The sequence below is a fragment of the Erpetoichthys calabaricus genome, chromosome 7 (genome assembly GCF_900747795.2).
Source record: "Erpetoichthys calabaricus chromosome 7, fErpCal1.3, whole genome shotgun sequence".
Lineage (NCBI taxonomy): Eukaryota > Metazoa > Chordata > Cladistia > Polypteriformes > Polypteridae > Erpetoichthys > Erpetoichthys calabaricus.
The window spans coordinates 108,982,699-109,005,469 of record NC_041400.2 but is presented as its reverse complement, the minus strand read 5'-3'; the positions used below and the strand labels follow the sequence as shown (position 1 = coordinate 109,005,469).

At 38.9% G+C, this 22,771-nt stretch overlaps 1 protein-coding gene across 1 annotated transcript in view; it reads right to left on the bottom strand.

Annotated features, from left to right (window-relative positions):
- Nucleotides 1-2,057: 2,057 nt before the first annotated feature.
- The window catches only part of LOC114654618 (protein-lysine 6-oxidase), a 32,070-nt gene continuing 11,356 nt past the window's right edge, over nucleotides 2,058-22,771 (bottom strand). The window contains exons 3-7 of the mRNA XM_028805253.2: nucleotides 21,605-21,742; nucleotides 20,806-20,962; nucleotides 12,952-13,047; nucleotides 12,718-12,833; nucleotides 2,058-3,430 (exon numbers count right to left, since the gene is read on the bottom strand). Coding sequence (XP_028661086.1) covers nucleotides 3,424-3,430; nucleotides 12,718-12,833; nucleotides 12,952-13,047; nucleotides 20,806-20,962; nucleotides 21,605-21,742 — 514 coding nt within the window. The 3' untranslated portion in view covers nucleotides 2,058-3,423. The remainder of the gene's footprint in view (nucleotides 3,431-12,717; nucleotides 12,834-12,951; nucleotides 13,048-20,805; nucleotides 20,963-21,604; nucleotides 21,743-22,771) is intronic.

The following is a 22,771-nucleotide window of genomic DNA, read 5'->3' as shown; positions in this document are numbered from 1 at the left end:
TCACCTTGATCCATTTCTACAAGAACATGTATAGTTTGTGGGATTCTAAATTTAGTCTTCTTTTGTTCTCTGTAAACCAGTCTCTTTCTGGAGAAGCAGTTACATAATTTTAGGCTTGATATTGCTTTTGCTTTTTAATAGTTTGCTGTTATTTATGCAAATGTTAATGCAAATGAACTGCTGCTTTAGGGTGCAACCACTTTTTGTGACAGAGCGTGTATGTTGATTGCTACAGTGGTTAGAGCAAATGCCTCTTAACTCCTAGATACATATTTTGGCTTAGTCACTATTTGTATGGAGTTTGAGCTTGCAAGTTTGATTGATTGCCAAGCCTATGAGTTAATATTTCACCTCATTATAATGCTGTTTTAACTGGGGCTGATTTTTTGCTTTGTGCCCAGGGCTGCCACAGTGAAATAAGCAGGCTTAGAAAATGGATGGATGAATGAATATAGATAAATGCAGTATTTGTTTTTATAAAACAAAAGTCTCTGTTAAGTAAAACAAAACTGACCAGTATAATAAAAAAATCTCTATGTTAGGTTAATTGGACAACTGTATTTTCCCCTGTAGGACACAGCATGTATTACTATGTCTTAGCTTTTCTTCCAAAGCTGAATCCTGCTGCCAGGTTCATAAGTTGCCAAAAATGCAAAACATTAATGACATCTGTTAAGGTTATATGTGGGTTTTTATGTGAGTCATAATTCTGATACATATCCACAAGTTTTGGGACTCACGATTGCATACACAGTTATTAAAAGAAAATGTAATCTAAAGGTTATTTTAAAAATTGTTTTTATTTTTTGCACCAGCAGCAGACCTCATTTATGTGTATTTCACAATACAAGTGATCCTTAAAGAGCCCAGGCTAATCACTGTTTTTCAGGTGTTCTGACAATTTTATCATGTAAAAGTTAATGTCATTAGTATTTTTTTTTTTGCTTTTAAGTCATCAATGAAGACTGGGTTTGCCCAAATTGCTTGCCATGATTTGTCCTCCAGCTGGGCTCCAACTTTATAGACATATACAGGTATGTGACCTACCCGTCACATACATGTGAACTCATACAGTACATATTTCAGTAGGTAAGCTTTATTGGTATCTGTAAGAGAAGCACAGCTCAGGATGGCATATTGAAAACTGTTAAAATAGAAACCTAATAAATTAATAACATGCATCAGAAGAATAAGTGGAAACCTGCAGGCACAAATCTTGAGGTTCATGTGGATGCACATGGAGATGGGCTCATTTCAGACTTGCAGATGCATAGACAGATGCATAGATATTGAACACTAAACAAGAAAGATCACTTAAGTGACTGTATGGGCTATAATCAGTCCATGAAGCTCATTCAGAGAAGAGGTGCCTCAGTAAACAGACAAAAACAGGAAGAGGAACAGTTATTTTTGTTATGTGATGGGATAAATGAAAGTCCACAGTAGTGTACAGTAATAGCTATTTGTGCTATGCTAAATAATTTTATAGTTACAAAAATTGTGGAGCAAGTAAATACAGGCTCTTGTGGAGCTGTGAACAAGTGACATCACTAGAACAATAAATTAAATTATAGTAAATTTGTCCGTTTTTGGACTAGAACATGTTTTTAGGAAACTTTTACAGTACATTTGGCTAGTATAAATATGCTTTAAAAAATAAAAATGAGTGGGCAAGTTACATTTATGCTTTCTAGGGAAGATTTTGGTGTATTTCTGAAAAAAATGTACATATGTTCAACATAAGTTAGTTCCTCTTTATTTAATGTCTATACAAACTATATTTAATAATTCTGAATTAATTTTGCTGGAGTCATAGCAGTTTAATAAATTAAAAAACATAAAGTTGCATATAACCTTCTTTTACCATTTTGCAGTTGAGTAGTTGTCCAAACAGGTTTTTTTTTAAATCAGAATATATCAGAAATTTGATTTCTAGGTCAAAAGAGTTAAACCATATCCCATAGTCAGTGCTTTCCTTTTAAGAAATGTGAAAAATTTATCATCTGACAAGCTTTCACAGCATTGAAAAATATGTATGACAAATAAATATGCATAGAACTCTTCAAACCATTTATTCAAGCCAAACGTTAAATATAGATACAGAAACGTACTGTAAGAATATAAAAGTGCAATTGGAGTACAAAGCTACTATTTGTGAATGCCATACAATTGTTAAAAAGTGTTTATGTAAAGAAATAAAGAATTACATTTATGCTTTTAAACATTTAGAAGACAGGAATGAGACAAACAGAAGTGTGTACAGAGCTGAAATATTTAGTGGTGTTACGTTTTAGGATGCAATCATCCCCATCATTAGTAAAACAAAAAAAAGAAGAAAAAAAATACAATTTTTACTTAATCTTACTTTTGAAAAGGTATTTCAAGTATTAAATGATGAATAGCACCTATGAACACAGGATGTTAAGAATGGACTGCAAAAATAAGGGCAGCCATATTTACTCCTTTTTTTTGGATGGATATAAAATTTTGTAATTGAGTGTTTTTTCCTTCTTTTTCCTGTGGTAGCATTTTCATGAAGATCTAAATTCACTGATGCAGATACATTTGAACATGTTCATAAGTTGTGAATTTATTGTAAATATCCTTATGAATGTGTTTTCTATAAGACATGAATGTCAGTACTGTAATTTAATTATTAAAATGTTGAGTATTTCTTCACTTAATGGGCTATGAAAAAGTGGTCACATACATTGCTTAAGTGGTTTTTGTGCCCTGTTAAATGACTTTACTGAATAGTTCAAGAGAGCAATATGCATCTGTCTTTTTCCAAAGTTTCAGAATTATAAACCCAGATGAGCCAACTTAAATGAACAAAATTTGTATCATGCTCAAAATTTTTAAAAAAGCCTATGATTTATATTTAACTTTTTCTAGTTAAAGTAAAATTTTATAGACAAAGCAATTTTACCAAATTCATTATCCTTTTCTGTTGTGCATTTATTTATTTAAATTTTTTAAAGTATTTCCTTAAAGATTTATTGAAAAATGTGCTTAGTTGAGTAACTTGTTGTTTCATGATTTTCCTTTCTGGAGTTCTGCCATACTGTTCAGATTACTATAACACAACGTATAATTATATTTTTGATCACATATATCGCATCAAGTAAGAAAGCAGTTTATAATCAATACTGAAACATGAAAGCATAAACAATAAAAAAAACAAACACAAAAAGAATTGAAATATTTCTTCATGTCTTTTGATCATTTTATATCTTAGCTCTATAATGTTTAACAACCAAAGTTTTTGTACTATAAATATTGAATTTTTTCTGCTGAAATCCAGTTGCAGATTTTTGCTACAAAGAAGCAGTCCTTGTGCAGTAAAATGTGTCCATGTTGAATTTCTTCTGGTGGTTTTTGCTTCATTCTTTGGCACAGATTCATACACATTATTCAAGAAGACTAATACCTAAAAAATGTAAAATATAAATTAGTTGTTTTTTAACACATTCTCCATGAAGATAATAACTTGATAGGCTTGCTTTATAAAATTATAAAAGATTTGATTCTGCCTGAGCTAATTTAGTTTTAGATTGCCCCCATTTCCTCATCCAGCTTAATCCAGCACAAGGTTTCTAAAAGACTGAACCTGTCTTGAAAACATCAGGTGAAAGGCAGAAACAATTCTGGGACAGTCCATTGTTATGATTATCAAGATACTGGCTGTGTTACCATTTTTCACAATAGGCATCACTTATACTGCCGTCAGTTAATGAGGTGTATCAGAAGTACAATGTAACTGACTAAGTGCTTTTCTGTACACAATGTTTTTTTTTTTGTGGTGTGGTGGCTAAGGCTTTGGGCCTTGCACTTCAAACCATTTGGCTGTGGGTTCAAATCCTGCTATTTAAACTGTGTAGCCATGAGAAAGTCACTTCATATGCCTATATTGCAACTGGAAACACAAAAGAAATGTAGTCAGTTGTATCTCAAATGTTGTAAGTTGGCTTACAAAAAGGCAAATAATAAGTAATAATAACATTATCAGATCACTGTAGCTGGTTACTCATGAACATATTATACACAATTATCCATGAATAAAACATTCCTGCCATAGATCAATTACTGCTTTTCCTAGAGACTTGGCTTTTGTTGATGATCAATGCAAATGCAAATTTACAGGAAATGGTATTCTTATGAATTGAAACAGGTAATCAGCAAGAATTGTGTTAAATCTGAGTAAATATTATTATCATTATTAGATGTTTATGTCATTCACTCAAGTACAATATTTCTTTTCGTGTTTTTCATCAGTTGTATGTAGTCCCCCTATAAAGGCTACAGATGTGAATGTACATGTAAAGCAGAGCTTAATGTGGATATACTGTTCACTGCCACTATTTATGTATCTATTACCTTGCTGTACCAAATGATTGGATAATTGTGCAATGGGTGCTTCTCAAGTAGAATTTCAGTCTAGGAAGCAGGCATTAGTAATATCTCTTGTGTAATGTTGGAATATCTGTGAAAAAGCTGGACAAACAGCCCTGATGCATCGTTTCATACTGTGATCCTGATTCCCATTAATTTTTGTTTCTCAAGATATGTGTTTTTATTGCCACCAGGTGTTTGGATTTTAACATGTCTATATGCTTCTTACTTGTGTTGAATATCTACAATAGTTTTTTTTATCTTTATAGTATATAATATGAAATCTCTTAACATAAATGAATTGTCATTGTTGTCAATTACCTAATGTTTATTGTTTGTACAAAAGATCTGAATCAAATTTTTACCTAAATGCCTGCATGTGTTTCATCAGTAATCTACTGTAATGTAGCATACTATAATACTCAAGTAAAGAATGTTGTTGCGTAAGAAGATGCAATGAAGATGCTAGTTGGAGTTGTGAAGTTCAAAATGTCTACCCAGAACACTTGACTATTGGTTTATACATATAAAATGACAAAAAACAGACAAAAACTACAAATCCCATAAGCCCTACCTCGTTTGTGACTCTAAACCCCAATACTAGTTTTAAAGGTATCTGCCCATTCAGTATTTCACAATAGAGACATAATATTAAACAGGACGTACTAAAAAGAAAAACCCCATATCTGGCTTTCCAACAGTGTGAACATAGACAGGTCTTGTGAACTTTGCAGTGACAGAGTGAAAATGAAACCAGAGTCACATTTGTAATTTCAGCATTGAAAGTACATGAAACTTGGTAAAATCTAAGGGATGATGTTGTAATTTTATGAAGTTCTCTAACTTTGATGCAATGTTTACTATCTACAATGTAGAATGCAATTTACAGAAAATGATTAAATGCTGCGGCGGCACGGTGGCACAGTGGGTAGCGCTGCTGCCTCGCAGTTAGGAGACCCAGGTTCACTTCCTGGGTCCTCCCTGCATGGAGTTTGCATGTTCTCCCCGTGTCTGTGTGGGTTTCCTCCGGGTGCTCCGGTTTCCTCCTACAGTCCAAAGACATGCAGGTCAGGTGCATTGGCGATCCTAAATTGTCCCTAGTGTATGCCCTGCCCGGGGTTTGTTTCCTGCCTTGCGCCCTGTGTTGGCTGGGATTGGTTCCAGCAGACTCCCATGACCCTGTAGTTAGGATATAGCGGGTTGGATAATGGATGGATGGATGATTAAATGCTGCATGTAATTTTAACTTTCTCGAAAACCATAGCCAACTGAGATTAATTTTTAATACCATACTGTAGGCTTGGCTCCATCACATGAAACAAATTGCATTTTTTTATTTTTTATTTAATAAATCAATCAGTAGATAAAAATATGTAATTGGAACAGGGATACAGTGTACAGCACGCACTTTCTGTGATTGTGTGTGATGTAAAAATGGCTCTGATGATGACTGATAAAGACACATGTATTTCTGTAGGCCATGTGCCTTTCTCCATTAAACATAAAATTTCAAAAATATGAGTCAGTGCTCTCTCCACATTTAGCCTGAATAATTGATTCTTCTTGATACTTCTTTTCATATTTTTTAGCAAGTCTTCCTTTCAAACCCTGATTCAGTTTACCTTATAGTTTTATCTCATATGGTTAAAATATACTGGAACAGGTCTGTGACCTTCTGCTGAGTTCTAAAAACAGGTGGATTCAAGTGTTGAACTAGTGTTCCTGTAGCCTGTGATATGTGGGTTGGTGACATCACAGTACTGTTCATAAAGTAGATTTAATGTTTTGCAGTTTTAACAACTCAGGCAATAAATTACAATGTAAATTGTTACAGATTGATCACAGCCTCAGTGATTCTACCTCTTCACGTACACATATAGTACACATTCACCTTATTCCACTTTGATTCTCCAAATTCATATCTATGTTAGAATGGATGCTTTTTGATCCAATTTGTCAACCAAAGAGGTGTGCGGATATCATGACTGTTATTATTATGTAGGAATGTGTAGGAATGTAACTACTCTTTTCAAACTTTTTTTCCCATAAAGATGCTATTCTTATTTCTTTCATATACTTTTCTAGGACACAGCTACTGTTTAATGAATATCCCAGAAGTTAGGATTCTGGATGGAAGCTACAATAATCCAGAAATGACCTCACAATCACAATCTATATGCGAAATGACTTAGTAGCTACATAAATTGCGCATTTTCTTTATATAATTAAAAATGTGAAAAAGAAAAAACTACAAAAGCAGGTGGCTTATTCGAAATTAAATTCCATGAACCTTATTTTCATGAGATCACTGCAAAGCATTTCCCGCAGAATGGAAACACAATCTATCTTTCTGACTGCTGTAAGTGATATGTCAGGTGATTTCTCTAGAGAAGAAAATTTGGTCCAATGTCCTTTTGCTCTGTGTTAGGCACAATGCAGGCCTTTCCAAATAAATGTGACTTTCTGTTTAGTTTTTGCCAAGAGCAGCTGAATTATGAATGTTGTTAAGCATTTCTGGGAACATTTAGGTGTAGAACCCATAAAATAAAGGAAGAGAGGCAGAATCTCACAAGTATTTGTCTGAAAGCTTGGATTCCATGGTATGAAACGGCCACTCAACAAGATACACATTTGCACATATTAGATGACAAATTCATGCTTTATATGTTTTAACTCATATTCATTTTCTTCTGAAAGCACCCTGAAGAAACCATTTTAAAGTCCTTAGAATAATAAACTCTTGATTTATTCACTAGTAGGGCCTCCCTTGGCCTTGATCACTGCTAGACACCATCTTGGCACTGAGGCAGCAAAGACTGAATGAAATCAAATCAGTCTTCTGCAATTCGATCCCATTTTAGACATTTTTACTGGCACTGCATTGTCCATTTCTTGCCAAATATGTATGGTAATTACTCTGAAATGAAACCTACTCAGCTTTAACCGTAATCTGAAGAACGGAAATGGTCACAGCTTTAATCTTACTCTGAATCCTCCCTATCAAAGCCACACAAGCAAAACTTAATTTAGCCTGAAATAGACCTTTATGATTTGCATTTCAACTTTACTCAATAATATAAAACAATTCTTTTATTTTGATAATTAATCATTTTTGGGGTCACACAGTAGTGCAATGGTTAGCATATACAGGTTGCACATTTTTCTCATGTCTGCATGGGTTTTCCTTTCTCATTCCCAAAGATCTGCATTCAGGATGAACTGGTGACTCTAAACTGACTCTAGTGGTGTATATGTGTAAGTGGGCAATGTGATGGACGGACATCTGTCCAAGGTTGGTTCCTGCCTTTCAGCCTGTTCTGCTGGGATGAGCCATAGTTCTAAAAAAGTTTAATATATAAAATTAGAACATTAGAATATTAGAACAGAAGAAGAAGCCATTCTGCCCAAGAAGCTTGCCAATCCTATTCACCTAATTTCTACAAAAAGTCAGGTTTTAAAGGTCTCCAATTTTACTGTCTACCACACTGCTAGGTAATGAATTGTTTGTGTTTAAGATTCTCTGTGTGAAGAAAATCTTTCCAACTTTATTTGCAAAACCTACCTTTAACAAGTTTCCATCTACCTAATTTATTTTAAAATAGTAGTTTAGATCTATTGTACTAAATGCATTCATAATTTGAAATCATGTCACCTCTTATCTCCATTTGCTTAAACAAAGAGGCAAAAGCAACACCAGGTTGACACAGAACTGTGTCAAGTCCTGCAGGCAATCTCCAGGAAAGACTTAGACATATAGAAGGTTAGTCAGAGGATTATGCCAGTGTAGAAATGCAGTGTGCCCTTGAAGGGTAGTAGCAGAGACACCAGAATGTGACAGAGACAGGTAAAGATTTAATCATGTAACTTATGCCTAGAATGCTCGGCAGGCAGCCCAGAAGGTGAGATTACAGAAAGAGACAGAGAAGTCAGCGAAGAAATATCTCTTAACCTCTAGGGAGCATACAGTCTAAGTGTACTGACAGAGTGAGACAGTAAAGATTGATTAATTATAAGGATCAGAAGAAGAAATGTAGTCAGTGAACAAGCCAACATCACAACCAAAAATCAAGCCTGTGTCATGCACGCGCGCTTAGGGGGCCGCGGAAAGACCCGATGAGCAGCGTACAGCCTGCCAGGTGTTGGAGACGGGGCACTAACCTTTTCTTTTTTTATTCCCGCAGAAAACCAGATGCAACAACCCCGTAAACGTGCTCAAGATGCCATTTGATCCACCCGTAACCACTTCCGTGTTTCCGTCCCTTCCTCTGGCCTGATCTGATGATGTCATTACCCACAACGCTCCTCGGTTCCTCCCAGCATTCCAGTCACCAGTTTCCGGTCCCACCTTATTTAAGTTCCCCTCTGCGAAGGGATGAATGTCTTTGGTTGGACGCATGTCTTTAACAGTGCAATTTCGTTATAGTTTTGACAGTATACGGGGCCGGAAACCCCAAACCTTTATGCGAGTCTTGTACTTCTTTACAACTGGCGTAGTCGGCAGGATACAGAAGTCCGAAAAATGAATGAAGGACAGGACCTGAATACCATGCTAACCAACCTGGCGACCCAGCTGCACTCCCTGCAGCAGAAACAAGCCGCCACCGAGCAGGAACTGGCGGAAGCACAATCTCGGCTCACAGCAGCCGAAGCAGCTAGACCGGAGCCCGCGCGGCCTCCTCCTCCTCCTATTGTGCCTCTGACAGATGCCGATGACATCGAGGCATACCTTTCTACGTTTGAGAGGACTGCCTCTCGCAACCAGTGGCCACGCGCGGAATGGGCGTCCATACTGGCGCCGTATCTGAAGGGGATCGCGCAGAAGGCCTATCATGACCTACCCGTTGAGGAAGCCGCCCAGTATGACCTCCTGAAAGCCGAGATACTAAGCCGATACGGCATTACGTCGGACCAGCAGGCGAGTGAGTGGAGGCAATGGAGGTATGACCCCCGATCGCCCCGGCCGTGCCCAGGGCTTTGAGTTCTGGAGCAAAATGGGACGCTGGCTACGGCCAGACGTCAATCAAGGCCGACATATAGTCGAGCAAGTAGCCTGTGAGGGCTTTATTAATGGCATGCCAGAATATCTCGCCCAGCAGGTCCGGCGACACCCGTTTACAGACATGAAAAGTCTCCTGGATGTCTTGGAGCGTCAGCTAGCGGTGAACCGAGGCGGGGCGGCTGAGAGGTCTGCTCGTGGTACCCGACAGGGACGTGTCGCCAACCCTGAGCCCTTCCGACGCAGTGCGGAACCTCCAGGTAAGCTCAAAGAGAGAACCCCGGTTTTGCCCCGCTGTTTCAAGTGTGGTGAAGTCAGGCATACCCTGCCTGCCTGTCCTCAAAATGTGGAGCCGATGGATTGCACCTGGGTTAAAGGAGAAAGGTACTGTGCTCTGTCTAATCCCTTGGCTGTTCCTAACACGGGAGTGGTGTTAATTAATGGACACTCGGTGGTGGCATTATTCGATTCCGGGAGTAACATTACTATTGTTGCTCGCCGTTTTGTCTTACCGCGACAGTGGATGACCCGGTGGGTGAAAGTTACGTGTGTGCATGGCAAGACTAAGTCATATAGGTCCGCCAACTGCTGTATAACCTGGAAGGGCGAACCAAGACGGCTCCGTTGCCGTGCTCCCCGATCCCCCCTTTCCAGTTATATTAGGACAAGACTGGTCTGATAGCAATTGCGGTAAGACCGTCGTCACTCCCACCGCCGGATTGGGTCTTATTATGGACGGGCAGGCTGCCGTCCCCGCGGCCCTCACGCCGTGCTCTACGGCAACCATTGATGACGTAGATTCCAGGGGGGAAAATATTTTGGTGACGGACCCTGAACTGGAAGTTCAGGCACAGCCGGTCAGCGTCAGCCCCCTGGATCCATTGTGCTGGGTGGATAGTCAGTTTAAATCCACCCCAGCCTCATTCAAATGAGAGCAATGGAATGATGACTCTCTAAAGGTTGCCCGAAATGATATTGTGTCAGTTAACGGCAACACGCCGCGTGTTCCCATACCTTCGGGGCCCTACTTTGTCTTGGAGAATGATCTGGTGTATCGAGTGGCGGATCATGAAGGCGAGGTACGGAAGCTGTTGCTAGTGCCATGAACCTACCGGCGGGAGGTTTGTGAGCTAGCACACGCCCACCTCCTTGGCGGCCATCTCGGCGCCAAGAAAACACTGGAGAGAATTAAGCTCCGGTTTTATTGGCCCGGAATCAATGTGGAGGTCCGCCGTTTCTGTCAGTCTTGCCCCGAGTGTCAGTTACGGCAGATACCCCGAAGGGACCGTGCTCCACTCATTCCGATTCCCCTTATCGATGTCCCATTTGAAAGGATCGGAGTCGATCTTGTTGGCCCCCTGCTGTCTTCAAGCCGTGGCTTTAAATACATACTAGTCATGGTAACTTAGCAACCTCCCTGAACGTATCTGAAGTGAATGGTGTACCCTGGTCCGTAAGGACTTCTTTGGGTATACCTACTCGGGAAAAAAGGATAACTAGTTCCCGTGCGACATTTTTTGTAGTAGCAGAGCGCAACGGAACTGCCTCCGGGTATCGGGTTGCGTAATCTACCATGACTTTTCTCTCCCTTTTGACCTCCAGACCGATGCTTCGGACACAGGTCTTGGTGCCGTGCTGAGCCAAAGCATCGACGGTGTCAACACCCTATTGTTTACCTGAGCCGGAAACTGCTGGACCGGGAGACGAGATATGCTGCGGTGGAACGGGAAGCCCTGGCGAGCAAGTGGGCGGTAACGCACCTGAGGTATTACCTGTTGGGCCGGGAGTTCACCCTTGTGACAGACCATGCCGCCCTCCAGTGGATGGCTGTTCACCGGGAGACGAACCCCCGGGTCACCAGGTTGTTTTTGGACCTACAGCCGTACAAGTTTGCCGTCACCTATCGTCGGGGTAACCTGCAGGCCAATGCTGATGCTCTCTCCCGGGTCCACGACCTCTGGGTTCGGGCCGCCCGACCCAGCGGGTCTGGGCTGGAGGGGGGGGTCGTGTCACGCACGCGCGCTTAGGGGGCCGCGGAAAGACCCGATGAGCAGCGTACAGCCTGCCAGGGGTTGGAGACGGGGCACTAACCTTTTCTTTTTTTATTCCCGCAGAAAACCAGATGCAACAACCCCGTAAACGTGCTCAAGATGCCACTTCCGTGTTTCCGTCCCTTCCTCTGGCCTGATCTGATGACGTCATTACCCACAACGCTCCTCGGTTCCTCCCAGCATTCCAGTCACCAGTTTCCGGTCCCACCTTATTTAAGTTCCCCTCTGCGAAGGGATGAATGTCTTTGGTTGGACGCATGTCTTTAACAGTGCAATTTCGTTATAGTTTTGACAGTATACGGGGCCGGAAACCCCAAACCTTTATGCGAGTCTTGTACTTCTTTACACCTGTTAATAATGAAGTTTAAATCTCTAACAAAAAAATCGAGATAACAAAAGCAAAAGTTCTAGAGCCAGGAAAGTTAATTATCATCCATTGAATTAAAGACATCAGACCTCCTCAAACATGCCCAAGGGAACTGGGAACCATGTCTACACAGCTGAACTTACAAAATGGTGATGCCCATATACAAAACAAAATAGCATCAAAGTATAACACTATAAAATGTTTTACTTTCTCAGAAGGTTACGAAACCCCTAAAAAATGTATAACTTACTTAAATCAGTGTAGGGTAACCTGCAATAAATTAATAAAATCTGCTAATCATAATACAGAGAAGGAAATGTATAAGACGTTGATATCCCTCTGACACTAATGGAAGGTTCAGGGGCGATGGGCCACCCTGAAACATGATATTTTTTGTGGACTGCTGTTTCTGGACCAAATAGAAGGCACAGAGGTGATTCCAGGACTAAATCAGAAGTGACCCTGTAGGAGAATTTAAAGCTGCCTGGTTTAATAACCAGATGTTATTAAAGTGTACAAATGGAAGAAGAATGAATCAAGCACTCAACTGGCAGGAGGAAGAGAGACGAGATCTGGACTGAAGTGATAGAAACTGGGAGTTAAAGGGAGTGCTTGTTGTGGTACTGTGGCTGACCTAATATACTGTCCAGGGGTTCAAACCTGTTCAGGAGGGCACTGGGATTGCAGAGTGTGTTTTTTTTTATTTTACCTTTGTTTATTTTATATTTTGAATTCTCCCTTTGGTACATTGCTCCCTGCAGCCATTTGTGTAGTAAAGATGTCATATTTTATATTATTTTGTCTTTTTGGTAGTTTTCTGGGTACAGGAGATTCCATGAGGACTTATATTCAAGTGTTATTAACAGTACAAGCTGAACACTTACAGTATATGCATATGATAAAACACTTACGCTGAAAGTCTACAGCCTGATGTATATGCGTAATGACCCGTGTAGCGGATGTCACATCTTACAACATTGTTGTTATAATCCGATTCTGGTACCTGATAGTTAGGATTCACGCTAACCTAGAAAAGGAAAAATAAATATACGGTTACTTCCAACTATATGATATTTCTGCATGTACTACATATATATATATATATATTATTTACTTATTTTGTTTCATTTTTGACATCTGCCCACCTTGAGTATATAGTTTCCTGGCTTTACATCAGTAATGTCAATCCACTGGCAGTCAATATCTGCATTATAGGTATCATAACATCCAGGACTTAATCCCTGTAAAAGAACAAATAATGAATATTTTTAATAGACTTTAGATTATGATGCAGTCTATTCTTTTTTAGTTTTGAAATGCAGGGATCATCTCTCATGTTCACAAACATTTATAGAAATACTTTCCTGGCCAATGAATTATTAACAGCAGTGCTGACTGGTAAAGGTAGAACAGACAGATGTGAACTAGAATGAACAAGACCAGAAGCTGAGTCCATCTATAAGCCTAAAGATTTCATTTAAATCTTTATATTCCTATAAATCATTGGTACACAATCCTTCAATATATTTCTTATAGAAATTCTCAAATAAAAATTCCAGGGCTCTTCCTGAAAATGTGTGAAAATGATTTATTCTCACCTCACATTTGACATATTTTATAAAGACCACAATCACAAACAGAATTTCCCTTTTTACACATTTGATTTTATTCTTGGTTTTGCTTTACTGAAAGATCTAGACCTGACATTTAGAAAGAATGCCATCATGGAGCGGTTGCTCCTACCATTTTTCATATAGATAACTTGCTGTCAGATTCACTTTTAGCAAAACAGTACTGCAGTAGTTAAATATGCACTTTCATATTAATTCCATTGCTATATGAGCATCTTTTATATCACACATCTCAAACACATTCAGGTTAGGCTAATGGGCGGCTCTACATTAGCTCCATATGAATCAATATGGGTATGTGTATTAATGTCCTGAGATGGACTGATGCATCATCCATTGTGCGCAAATAGCTTGCCAGTGGCACCAGTACAGGATGTAATTCTTGTAACCATGAACCCTGTTACCCTGAACTGGATGATTAGATGGCAAAGCTAAGGTATGGATGGAGGGATGGATTTAATCAGAATTTATTCCAGGGTTGGTCTATATATTGCATCATGTCTGCTGCTCAGTCTAGTCTTTTCATTATGTCCATTGTCTTTAATGTTGCTGTACTAAATCAATATTGTGCAGTGGCTCTTATTACACTTGAACTTTGCCATCACTGCTGCTAGGTTAGATTTTGCTTCTTGAACACTGTTGGGTGTATCTTATAGATTTTTGGGTGCTGATCACAAATATCACATCAAAATTTACCCATCACATACCGTTTCAGAGAACTCTTCAGTTTTGCCATAATTTTTTCTTATATTTGTATCCAAACATTTTAGCTCTCGTAAGTGACTTATCAACAATGGTTTGTGCAGCCTGGGCATGTCCAGGCATGGAATCAGGCCAGGTCAGAAGCTGTTCTGTGGAACTTGACATCCTGGGCATGCCTGGGCAGGTCTGAATGAGCTTGACGCTGTCTCAGCATGCTATAAAGGTGGCTTGCATACAACGATCCTGCTCATTTGGTTAATATAGATAGTCAGTGTGTATGTATAGTATCAGTATAGTAAAGTATAGTATCTGTAGCAATATAACAGTAAGTAAGCTTGATGCTATAGACGTTTTGGTGTCGGGCGATATATCTCGTCAATGTCGTAATAGCCGCAATACATTCTGCTATATCTGTGGCGAATATACACTTGCACCTCAGAGATGTTGGATGACTGCTCTTGTGAAGAAAGCTTATCATCTGTATTTTGGCTGCAAAATTGGTGATCAAAACAAGGAATGGGCACCTCACATTTGCTGTGCGACATGTGCTGTCAGTCTGAGAGCCTGGCTCAAAGGCACTCGAAAGACGATGCTGTTTGCTGTTCCGATGACATGGCGAGAACAGAAAGACCATGTAACGGACTGTTACTTTTGTTTGACTAATATGTCTGGTTTCTCAACCAAGAGCAAGAAGTCAATTGAATATCCTAATCTGCCTTCAGCAATGAGACCCGTGCCACATGATGACAGTCTTCCAATTCCGAAACCACCAGAAGATTGGACCTTAGACGAACCAGATGAAGAAACTGCAATGCAGGGTTCTGACAGTGACATTGACTCAGATTTTGAACTGTGCTCATCAGGCGATCCACATCTGATAACACAGTCCAAATTAAACGATTTGGTCAGAGATTTGGGTCTGTCAAAAGCAAAAGCTGAGCTGCTGGGTTCGAGACTGCAGGAATGGTGTTTGCTGTCACCAGGTACAAAAATGTATGTGTTCCGAGGCCGACATCATGATATAACCAATTTTTTTGCACAAGTCGACAGTCTCTGTTTCTGTTGTGATATTGAAGAATTGTTCAAAGCCTTGGGTTGTGATCACAACCCGGAAGAGTGGCGTCTCTTCATTGATTCGTCAATGTTAAGCCTGAAAGCTGTTCTGCTACACAATGGCAACGTTTATCCTTCAGTACCTGTTGGCCATGCAGCATACATAAAAGAAACATATGAGAATATGGAACTGTTGCTGAAGCATGCAAAAATACAGCAGGTACAACTGGAATATCTGTGGAGATCTTAAAGTCATTACTCTGTTACTAGGACTGCAGCTTGGCTATACAAAGTACTGTTATTTCATCTGTGAATGGGACAGCCGTGCCAAAGAGTCGCACTATTCTCGAGAGAATTGGCCACTCTGTAAAAAGTTAGTTCCAGGACAGAAAAATGTGGCACATGAATCACTTGTCGACCCGGCAAAGATATTTTTGCCTCCTCTTCACATAAAACTGGGACTCATGAAGAATTTCGTGAAAGCACTGAACAAGGAAGGTGAAGATTGTCATTATTTAAGACAGATGTTCCCAATAATAACTGACGCCAAGATCAAAGAGGGCATTGTTGTTGGTCCCCAGATCAGACATGTTATGAGTGACAAGCGGTTTGAAGATCTGTTAGTTGGGCTGGAAAAAATTGCCTGGAAAGCCTTCAAAGATGTTGTTGACAATTTTCTGGGCAATTACAGAGCCCCAAACTACAAGACAATAAAGTGCAACATTTTACTCAAGATTCATTTCCTCCACTCACACTTGGACTTCTTCCCTGCAAATCTCGGTGCTGTCAGTGACGAACATGGTGAAAGGTTTCACCAGGACATTGCTACGATGGAGAAACAATACCAGGGCAACTGGAATCCGTCAATGCTTGCTGACTACTGATGGACACTGCAACGTGATGCACCAGACATAGAATACAAAAGAAAATCAGGAGGAAAACACTTTTAATTCGGTTGAATTTAACAGCCTATGCGAAACATAAACGTGACTATTGTCAGTACACATATAAATGTCTATTTATCAGAGTTCCTTCATGATGCAGTAAAACCAAAAGTATATTTGTGCATACCCAGTAGGTACCTGTCACAATCAGCAAAAACTCTGCTACATACTATACAATGTGAGATTTTTGGGGGCCTTACCCCAGAAGTCAAGAATGTAATCATATAAAAGATTGCCATTCTGAGCAACTATTCCATTATAAATTCTGGTTCTGAAATCAGTGTGTCTTCGATTCATCTTGTACCTGTGGTTTTGCTTGCTTTCAGTTTCCCTGTGGTTTTCTTCTTGATCCTTCTCTCCTTTGCACACCTTGCAGTGTCATAACACTCACCATGGCATTTTGCCACTTCAATACTATTATTAGATTATGTAAAAAAAAAAAAGTTCTAATGAACTAACTTTTTTGCAGCTTTTTCTTTTCTGTTTTTGTAGTTTCTATACATTTCAATACACTTTAATTCATTTAATAGATTTTTTTTAAATTTTAAAACATTTTAATAATTTATGAACTTGCTCAATTTTGTTAGTCTTCCAAATACACTGATTGAACCTATTGTAGCATTGTAATTGAGTGCCTGAACAGCACCTGTCCTTTTTGGCTGATTGCTTTGTTTCTCTCTCCTCCCCCAGATATCCTCTTCTCCTGTTGCGGGTCCCGCTCCTGTTGTGCTCCCTTATGATATTTGCCTATTCTTTTAAATGAGAACTAACTGCATACTGAGCTCGTTTTACTTCTGAAAGAGACATGTTTGTTTGAAGTGTTTGAATAAAGTTCCTGTCTCTACAATCTCCTGTATTTCTGTGTAAATCTCTGTGAGCCAAGCGTGACATCCTGCAGCACTGCAGCCTCACTGTCCCTGAGCCGCTGCACTAGACTAGCCTGCCAGCATCAGCACTTACCTCTGTGTGCTTGCGTGCAGCCAGTTCAAGCACAGTTAGCTCGGCGATTTCATCCATGGCGTCAGTTACACCTTGTACATATTGTTCCAGTAGTTTTTTAAATAGTTTTTACAGTTCATTAGCAGTGTGTAAAATTATCAGTGTTGCAGTAATTGTGACGCTCTTTGCATGAATAAAAAAATGTGTTCCATTATAATTTCACTTTTCTTTGTGAATTGTGATGTTAACTTAAAGTGCAGCAAAAAGTATTTGGCATCCAGGGATCCATTAACCCCCAAGTATGTGGCAGTTTAAGGCTTAAATCCCCAAGATGCCTTCGAAATGCCCTGCACCTTCTAAGGCTTCTGGCAATGAAAACATGCTTTCATGAATTACAGTACATATAGCGGTAACATCGGTATTTTACATTCTAGCACTGCAGGAGACATAGCAGTACAGTACTGTGCAGTATATGGGTTTACCTTTACATTCTTTTTTTTAGGTAATCTATTAAGCTGAGTTTGAAATTAAATTAAAGTGTTTTGGGGGCATATTTAGGGTTTAAACTATAAAAATAGACATCCAAAATTCATAGTTTTTCACAATTTGCGGGTGCTCTAGGAACGTAACCCCGCGAAATTTGGGGGATGTACTATAATAAAAAAAATCCTGGGATGAGACGAGACTTTTTAGCCTGGGATAAGGCAAGACTTTTTCAGAGAGATACTTTCATGTCCCACGAGACAAGACTTTGTGCCAAGAGATTTAACCACACCCGGGGCCAGAAATAAAACACAAAAAGTTGATGACAAAGTAGAAAGTCGTAAAGAATTCAAAAACGTTGGCACAATACACATGCAGAGCAGGTTTTAGATAATGAAAGTACTAAACTTCGAAAGTCTCAGAAAAATGATAGTAAAGATCGCATTAGCACAAACAAACAGAAATTATTACTTGGTGAAATAATGGAACAGCGAAAAGAGATTGAATATATTGTTCAGATTTAAACTTTAAGTCAGAGACTTGTAGATCGTCTAATTCGTGTTGCCATCAGGGAAAAGTAGTGTTTCTTCCCAGTGAAGAGGCGTATCCATGAAAATTAAAAGATTTGTTGTTTGGTGAAAGTGAAAACCACATACGCGAGCGGCAGAGACGCGAAGTGGCTGGCGCGTAGCGCAGGCCAGGGGAGTTGGCGAGCAAAGTGAGCAGAGGGCAAAGCCTCCCTAGTATGTAATAAAATTGAAAGGTATAGCGGGAGTCAGCACTTACCGTTTTGCCAGATTGTGCCAAGATCATCTTTGAACTTTGGCCCTCACCCATATGCATGCATGCTACTGACCACAACCTCCATAAGCTTCTTGACTTCTGCAACCATCTTGTTGAGTTGCCCAGCAACATTAATTACAGTCATGTGATTTAAGGGTATGTGCATTTAAGACATAACCTGTCCTTAAGCTGGTGCTCTACCGTCATGCATATGTGAAAGCCCATTGTTATTTCCTCGGATCATTGTTTATTTCTATGAATTTAATTTTTTTATCTCTTTGCATTTTTTTTTATTTTTATTGGACAGGAAAGATTTATGGTATCTAACTGAAGAAGGCCTACAATCGGAGTGTTTTTCAAGAAGACAAATTACTTTTCAATTATTTGCATGGTAATTTCAACCACCTGGTTCTTGTCTATCTCTGTACTTCTGGCCTTCCCTGATCAGTTTAAACAGACATAAGAGCTTTGTTGCAACCATCATACCATCCTTTTTCCACTTATACTGTACTGTCATAGATGGAGAATTGGCAAGCCACAATGGCAAAGGAAAAAAGGACCAGGAAATGAAAATTAAGTCAAAACAAAGTAGAGGTCAAAACCAAAAAGCCAACAACTGTGCATCTAAATTCAATATAGAAACAAAATTTAAAGTCTTAAAAGACTAACACAAAAAATAAAGAACCAGAATAACTTTTAATAAAGTACTTGTGAAAAGTTTTTAGATTGTATCCATAAGTTTGGATAAGGTCTGACTTGTGGCAATGGCTTAAGTTAAGTCTCACTGATGATGTTACACAACATGACTTCAATAACAAGAAGTAACAAGAATCATAACAGTCACATAGACAGGGCCACCATGTGTTATGGTTCCTTTAGTCTCATCACTCTTATTATGGCCAAGGATTTGTTTACAGCTTACTCTGTTATCTATAGCAGGGGTCCCCAACCCCTGGTCCGCGGCCCACTACCAGGCCGCAGCCGTCTGACAGCCGGGCCGCGAGAGAACTGCCGGCAACGGAGACTCACTCAGACTTTTCAGAACGCTTGGCGGGCGGGGCTTTGCAGCGGCGCAGAGAGAGGAGAGAGACCGAGGTGAGAGAGTATTACAACAAAGTATTTTTATGGTCCCGACAGTTTCCCCATATGACACGAGCCTATAGAATCGCGTTACTACGAAGTACATTCAGCAGATGCTTTCATTACAATGAAGTGACCTTGAAATGCTTGAACAAATCATCCACAGAGCAGTTAGATCTGTTGTCGCAGCTCAGCTGTGCACATTTGCACAACGATCCCCAAACAGAAACATTGTAAACAAAATCTCTTTCTTCGAACTTTCCTACCTTTTGTTTATTGCTTGTCAACATTTGAAAAACATCCATTGGAATTTAACTTATTGTCACCCTCCTATAGAAACGGCAGACACGAAAAAAACGATAACAGTGTTAATGTTTGTGATGTGCAATCTGTAGGAATGGCAAATGTAAAGCATATGTCTTTGTTATATGCAAAAAAAGAAGAAACATCTCGGGTTGCAAACGTATGCGAACTGCTTAATAACTTAATAATAATAGAAATGTTATGTAAATTGTGTATAAAAGTGCCCCCCCCCCCCCCAACCGGTCCATGGAAAAATTTGCATCTAATAAAGTGGTCCTTGCTATCAAAAAGGTTGGGGACCACTGATCTATAGGACTAATTAATTACTGATTTCATTGGTGCTTCCATTTTATGTGTTTGGTTGTTATTATTCTGTGTGCTTGATAAGTATATGTGCCTCTGTTAACAACCTCGTAGATATTTGCCAATCGTTATTCAATCAGTCTGCTTGGACTCATCCTTGACATGAATTTGGCACTGAAAGTTATAGTAAAGCTCTCCTGTAGTGTTTAAGCAGTTTTCAGTATATCGTAATTGTACATGGTCAAATTTACACATATACAAAGCATATCTGGTTTTGTTTAGATTACTTCATAATTACATATGCTTCAGTTTATTGCAAAGGCATATATTTAACACAAATATGAAAGTGTGTAGCCCAGCTTGTTCTGCTGGGAGCCCAGTGCCCTTGAACCTAGTGGTGCTGGAATAGACAGAAGCTCAACCTCAATGCCTCCCCAATACCCTAAATTGGATTTAGTGGATTTGAGAATTATGTTATGTTATTATAGTGGATTTGGTGACCAAACGTTGTATACTGTCATTGACTTGACTTGGACCTACCTACCAGATCTGAATGAGAAACGTTTATAGGACCAAGTAAAAACAGACAAAGAGATCAGGTAGAAAAGTATGATCCTATGGTATCTAATTGGCATGTTTCTAACAGTTTTATTTTTTTGCAATGTTTTCCTATTGTAGCACAAAATATTCTTAAATCCATTACTGCTATACACTTCTTTTCAGATTGTAGCAGTCTTTAAACTCCAATCAAAATTATTGCAAAATTGCATAACTGTACCTGTGTATGGGATGTGCAGGCATATCGCCTGTAGTAGCCATAGTCACAAGAGGTGTCCTCCAAGCAAAAGCTTGCCTTATGCCCCTCAGCAACTCTTCTCTGTGAGCTGGCGTCCAATAAATCATAGTGGCTGAACTCATCCATACTGTGGAAATGCCTGGAGGAGAAATAGTACATTAAACTCTGAATTGTTAAGGCTTTTAAACATGAATGTTTGTCATCTACACAAATGATGATTTAGATCTCACAACACCAGCTTAATATCCTCCGACTGTTTCACTAGAACGTCTACGTGAGACATCAATTCAAGACAATGAAAGATTCTATGAGATAAGAAGGAAGCAGAGATTACAAATTCCTTTTGCTTTCTTCCTAAAAGTTCTTAGTACAACTCCCAAAAACATTCTGACAACTTTTGGAAAAGAGTGGAAAATTTACAGTATTTAACAAGCAGAAAGAGTCTAATAAATGTCCTTGTAGATAGTTGTATCAAGACCTACAGAGACATTCAAGTATTTCTAGTTGATTTTGTAGGAGTGAGACATGAGTACTTCTTAGTAACTGTAGACACTGGATTTAACCCAAGAATACAGTTTCAAAGTTTCAAAAATGCATGACTAACAGCAAAAAAAAAGGTTTACACTTATAGTTCATGTAGCAATTACAGTTCATGAACAGTGATATGCTCAATTATGGGAAAGAATAGTTATTACTGGAATTTTCCTTGCTCTGTATAACTGTTCCTTTATGCAATTTACTAAACCTAATGACACATTACAATCATTTTTTTTTTCCTTACTGGTGGCAGCTGTGCCATTCCCAGGAATAACGTGGTCTGCTCGGCAGGAAGTCTGATGTTCCTTGGTTTTTTACTCGCTGAGGAAATCTCAGTAGCATACGTGTATCATAATCTCTGACTTGCGATGAATAGGCTGAGCTGAAAGTAATAAAAAAAAACCACATAAATTGACACTACTGTATACTAGATGTTAAATGACCTGGAAAAATCATTCTTCATAATTCTATAATATTTTTTAGTTTGTTAACATTTACATTTTTTGGGCAACAAAAACTGTAGTCAGTCACAATGAGCAGCTAAAATAGGACCTTTGCAACATATAACCCCCAAATCAGTCTTAACTATTTAACCTCGGCAGAAATCTCTAATGTTCATCATGCAATCACTGTCCCAGACCCAGAAGCCCCTTAAGCACAGAGGAAACTATAATCTTTGAAATTCTGCCTCTACGTTAAGACAGTTTTCTACCAAACTAAATGCTTAGCCCCTTTCTCCATAAGCAGTCATCACTAAACCAATATTAAGGTTGCTTGAACTGTTGAAAGCATAATAACTATTGATTTTTTATAGTTACATACTATACTAGAAATAGTCCATAATACACTGTTGAATACTTTTTGCTGATGAAAATAGGTGAAACTTTAAAAACACCAATAGTTTTATATTACAAAATTATTAACCTTAAAAATTTGGTTCCAGTCCAGTGTTACAGAAACCTAACATTTATGAAAGCAAGTCTTCCTTTAATTAAGCATCTTTACGTTGAAGATGCATATGTAATCAAACATGGTACATAAACAAAAGCTAGATATCGTGTCCATGTCCTCATTTTGATTATTTGCTTATTCTGGTTATGGTGAAAGTAATCAAGACCCTATTATATAAACAATAGGAAAAAAACAACCTGAGATGAATGCCAGCCAACTAATTAATGTGGCCATTTAAAGATATTATTTAATCAGAAAACATGTTTGAGAAGAACAGAGAAGAACATGCAAATTCATTCTGAAATCACATATAGGATGTACATGCTGCTAAAAGGAAGATACCCTGACTTTTCATGGAAATCCATCTCTGGGAATGCAAAACCTTTGATTCTAGGCATCTCTGACATACCTTTTGATGTGTACTTAAAGGTCTTTGTCTTTTCTTCCTGGCTTGAAAGCT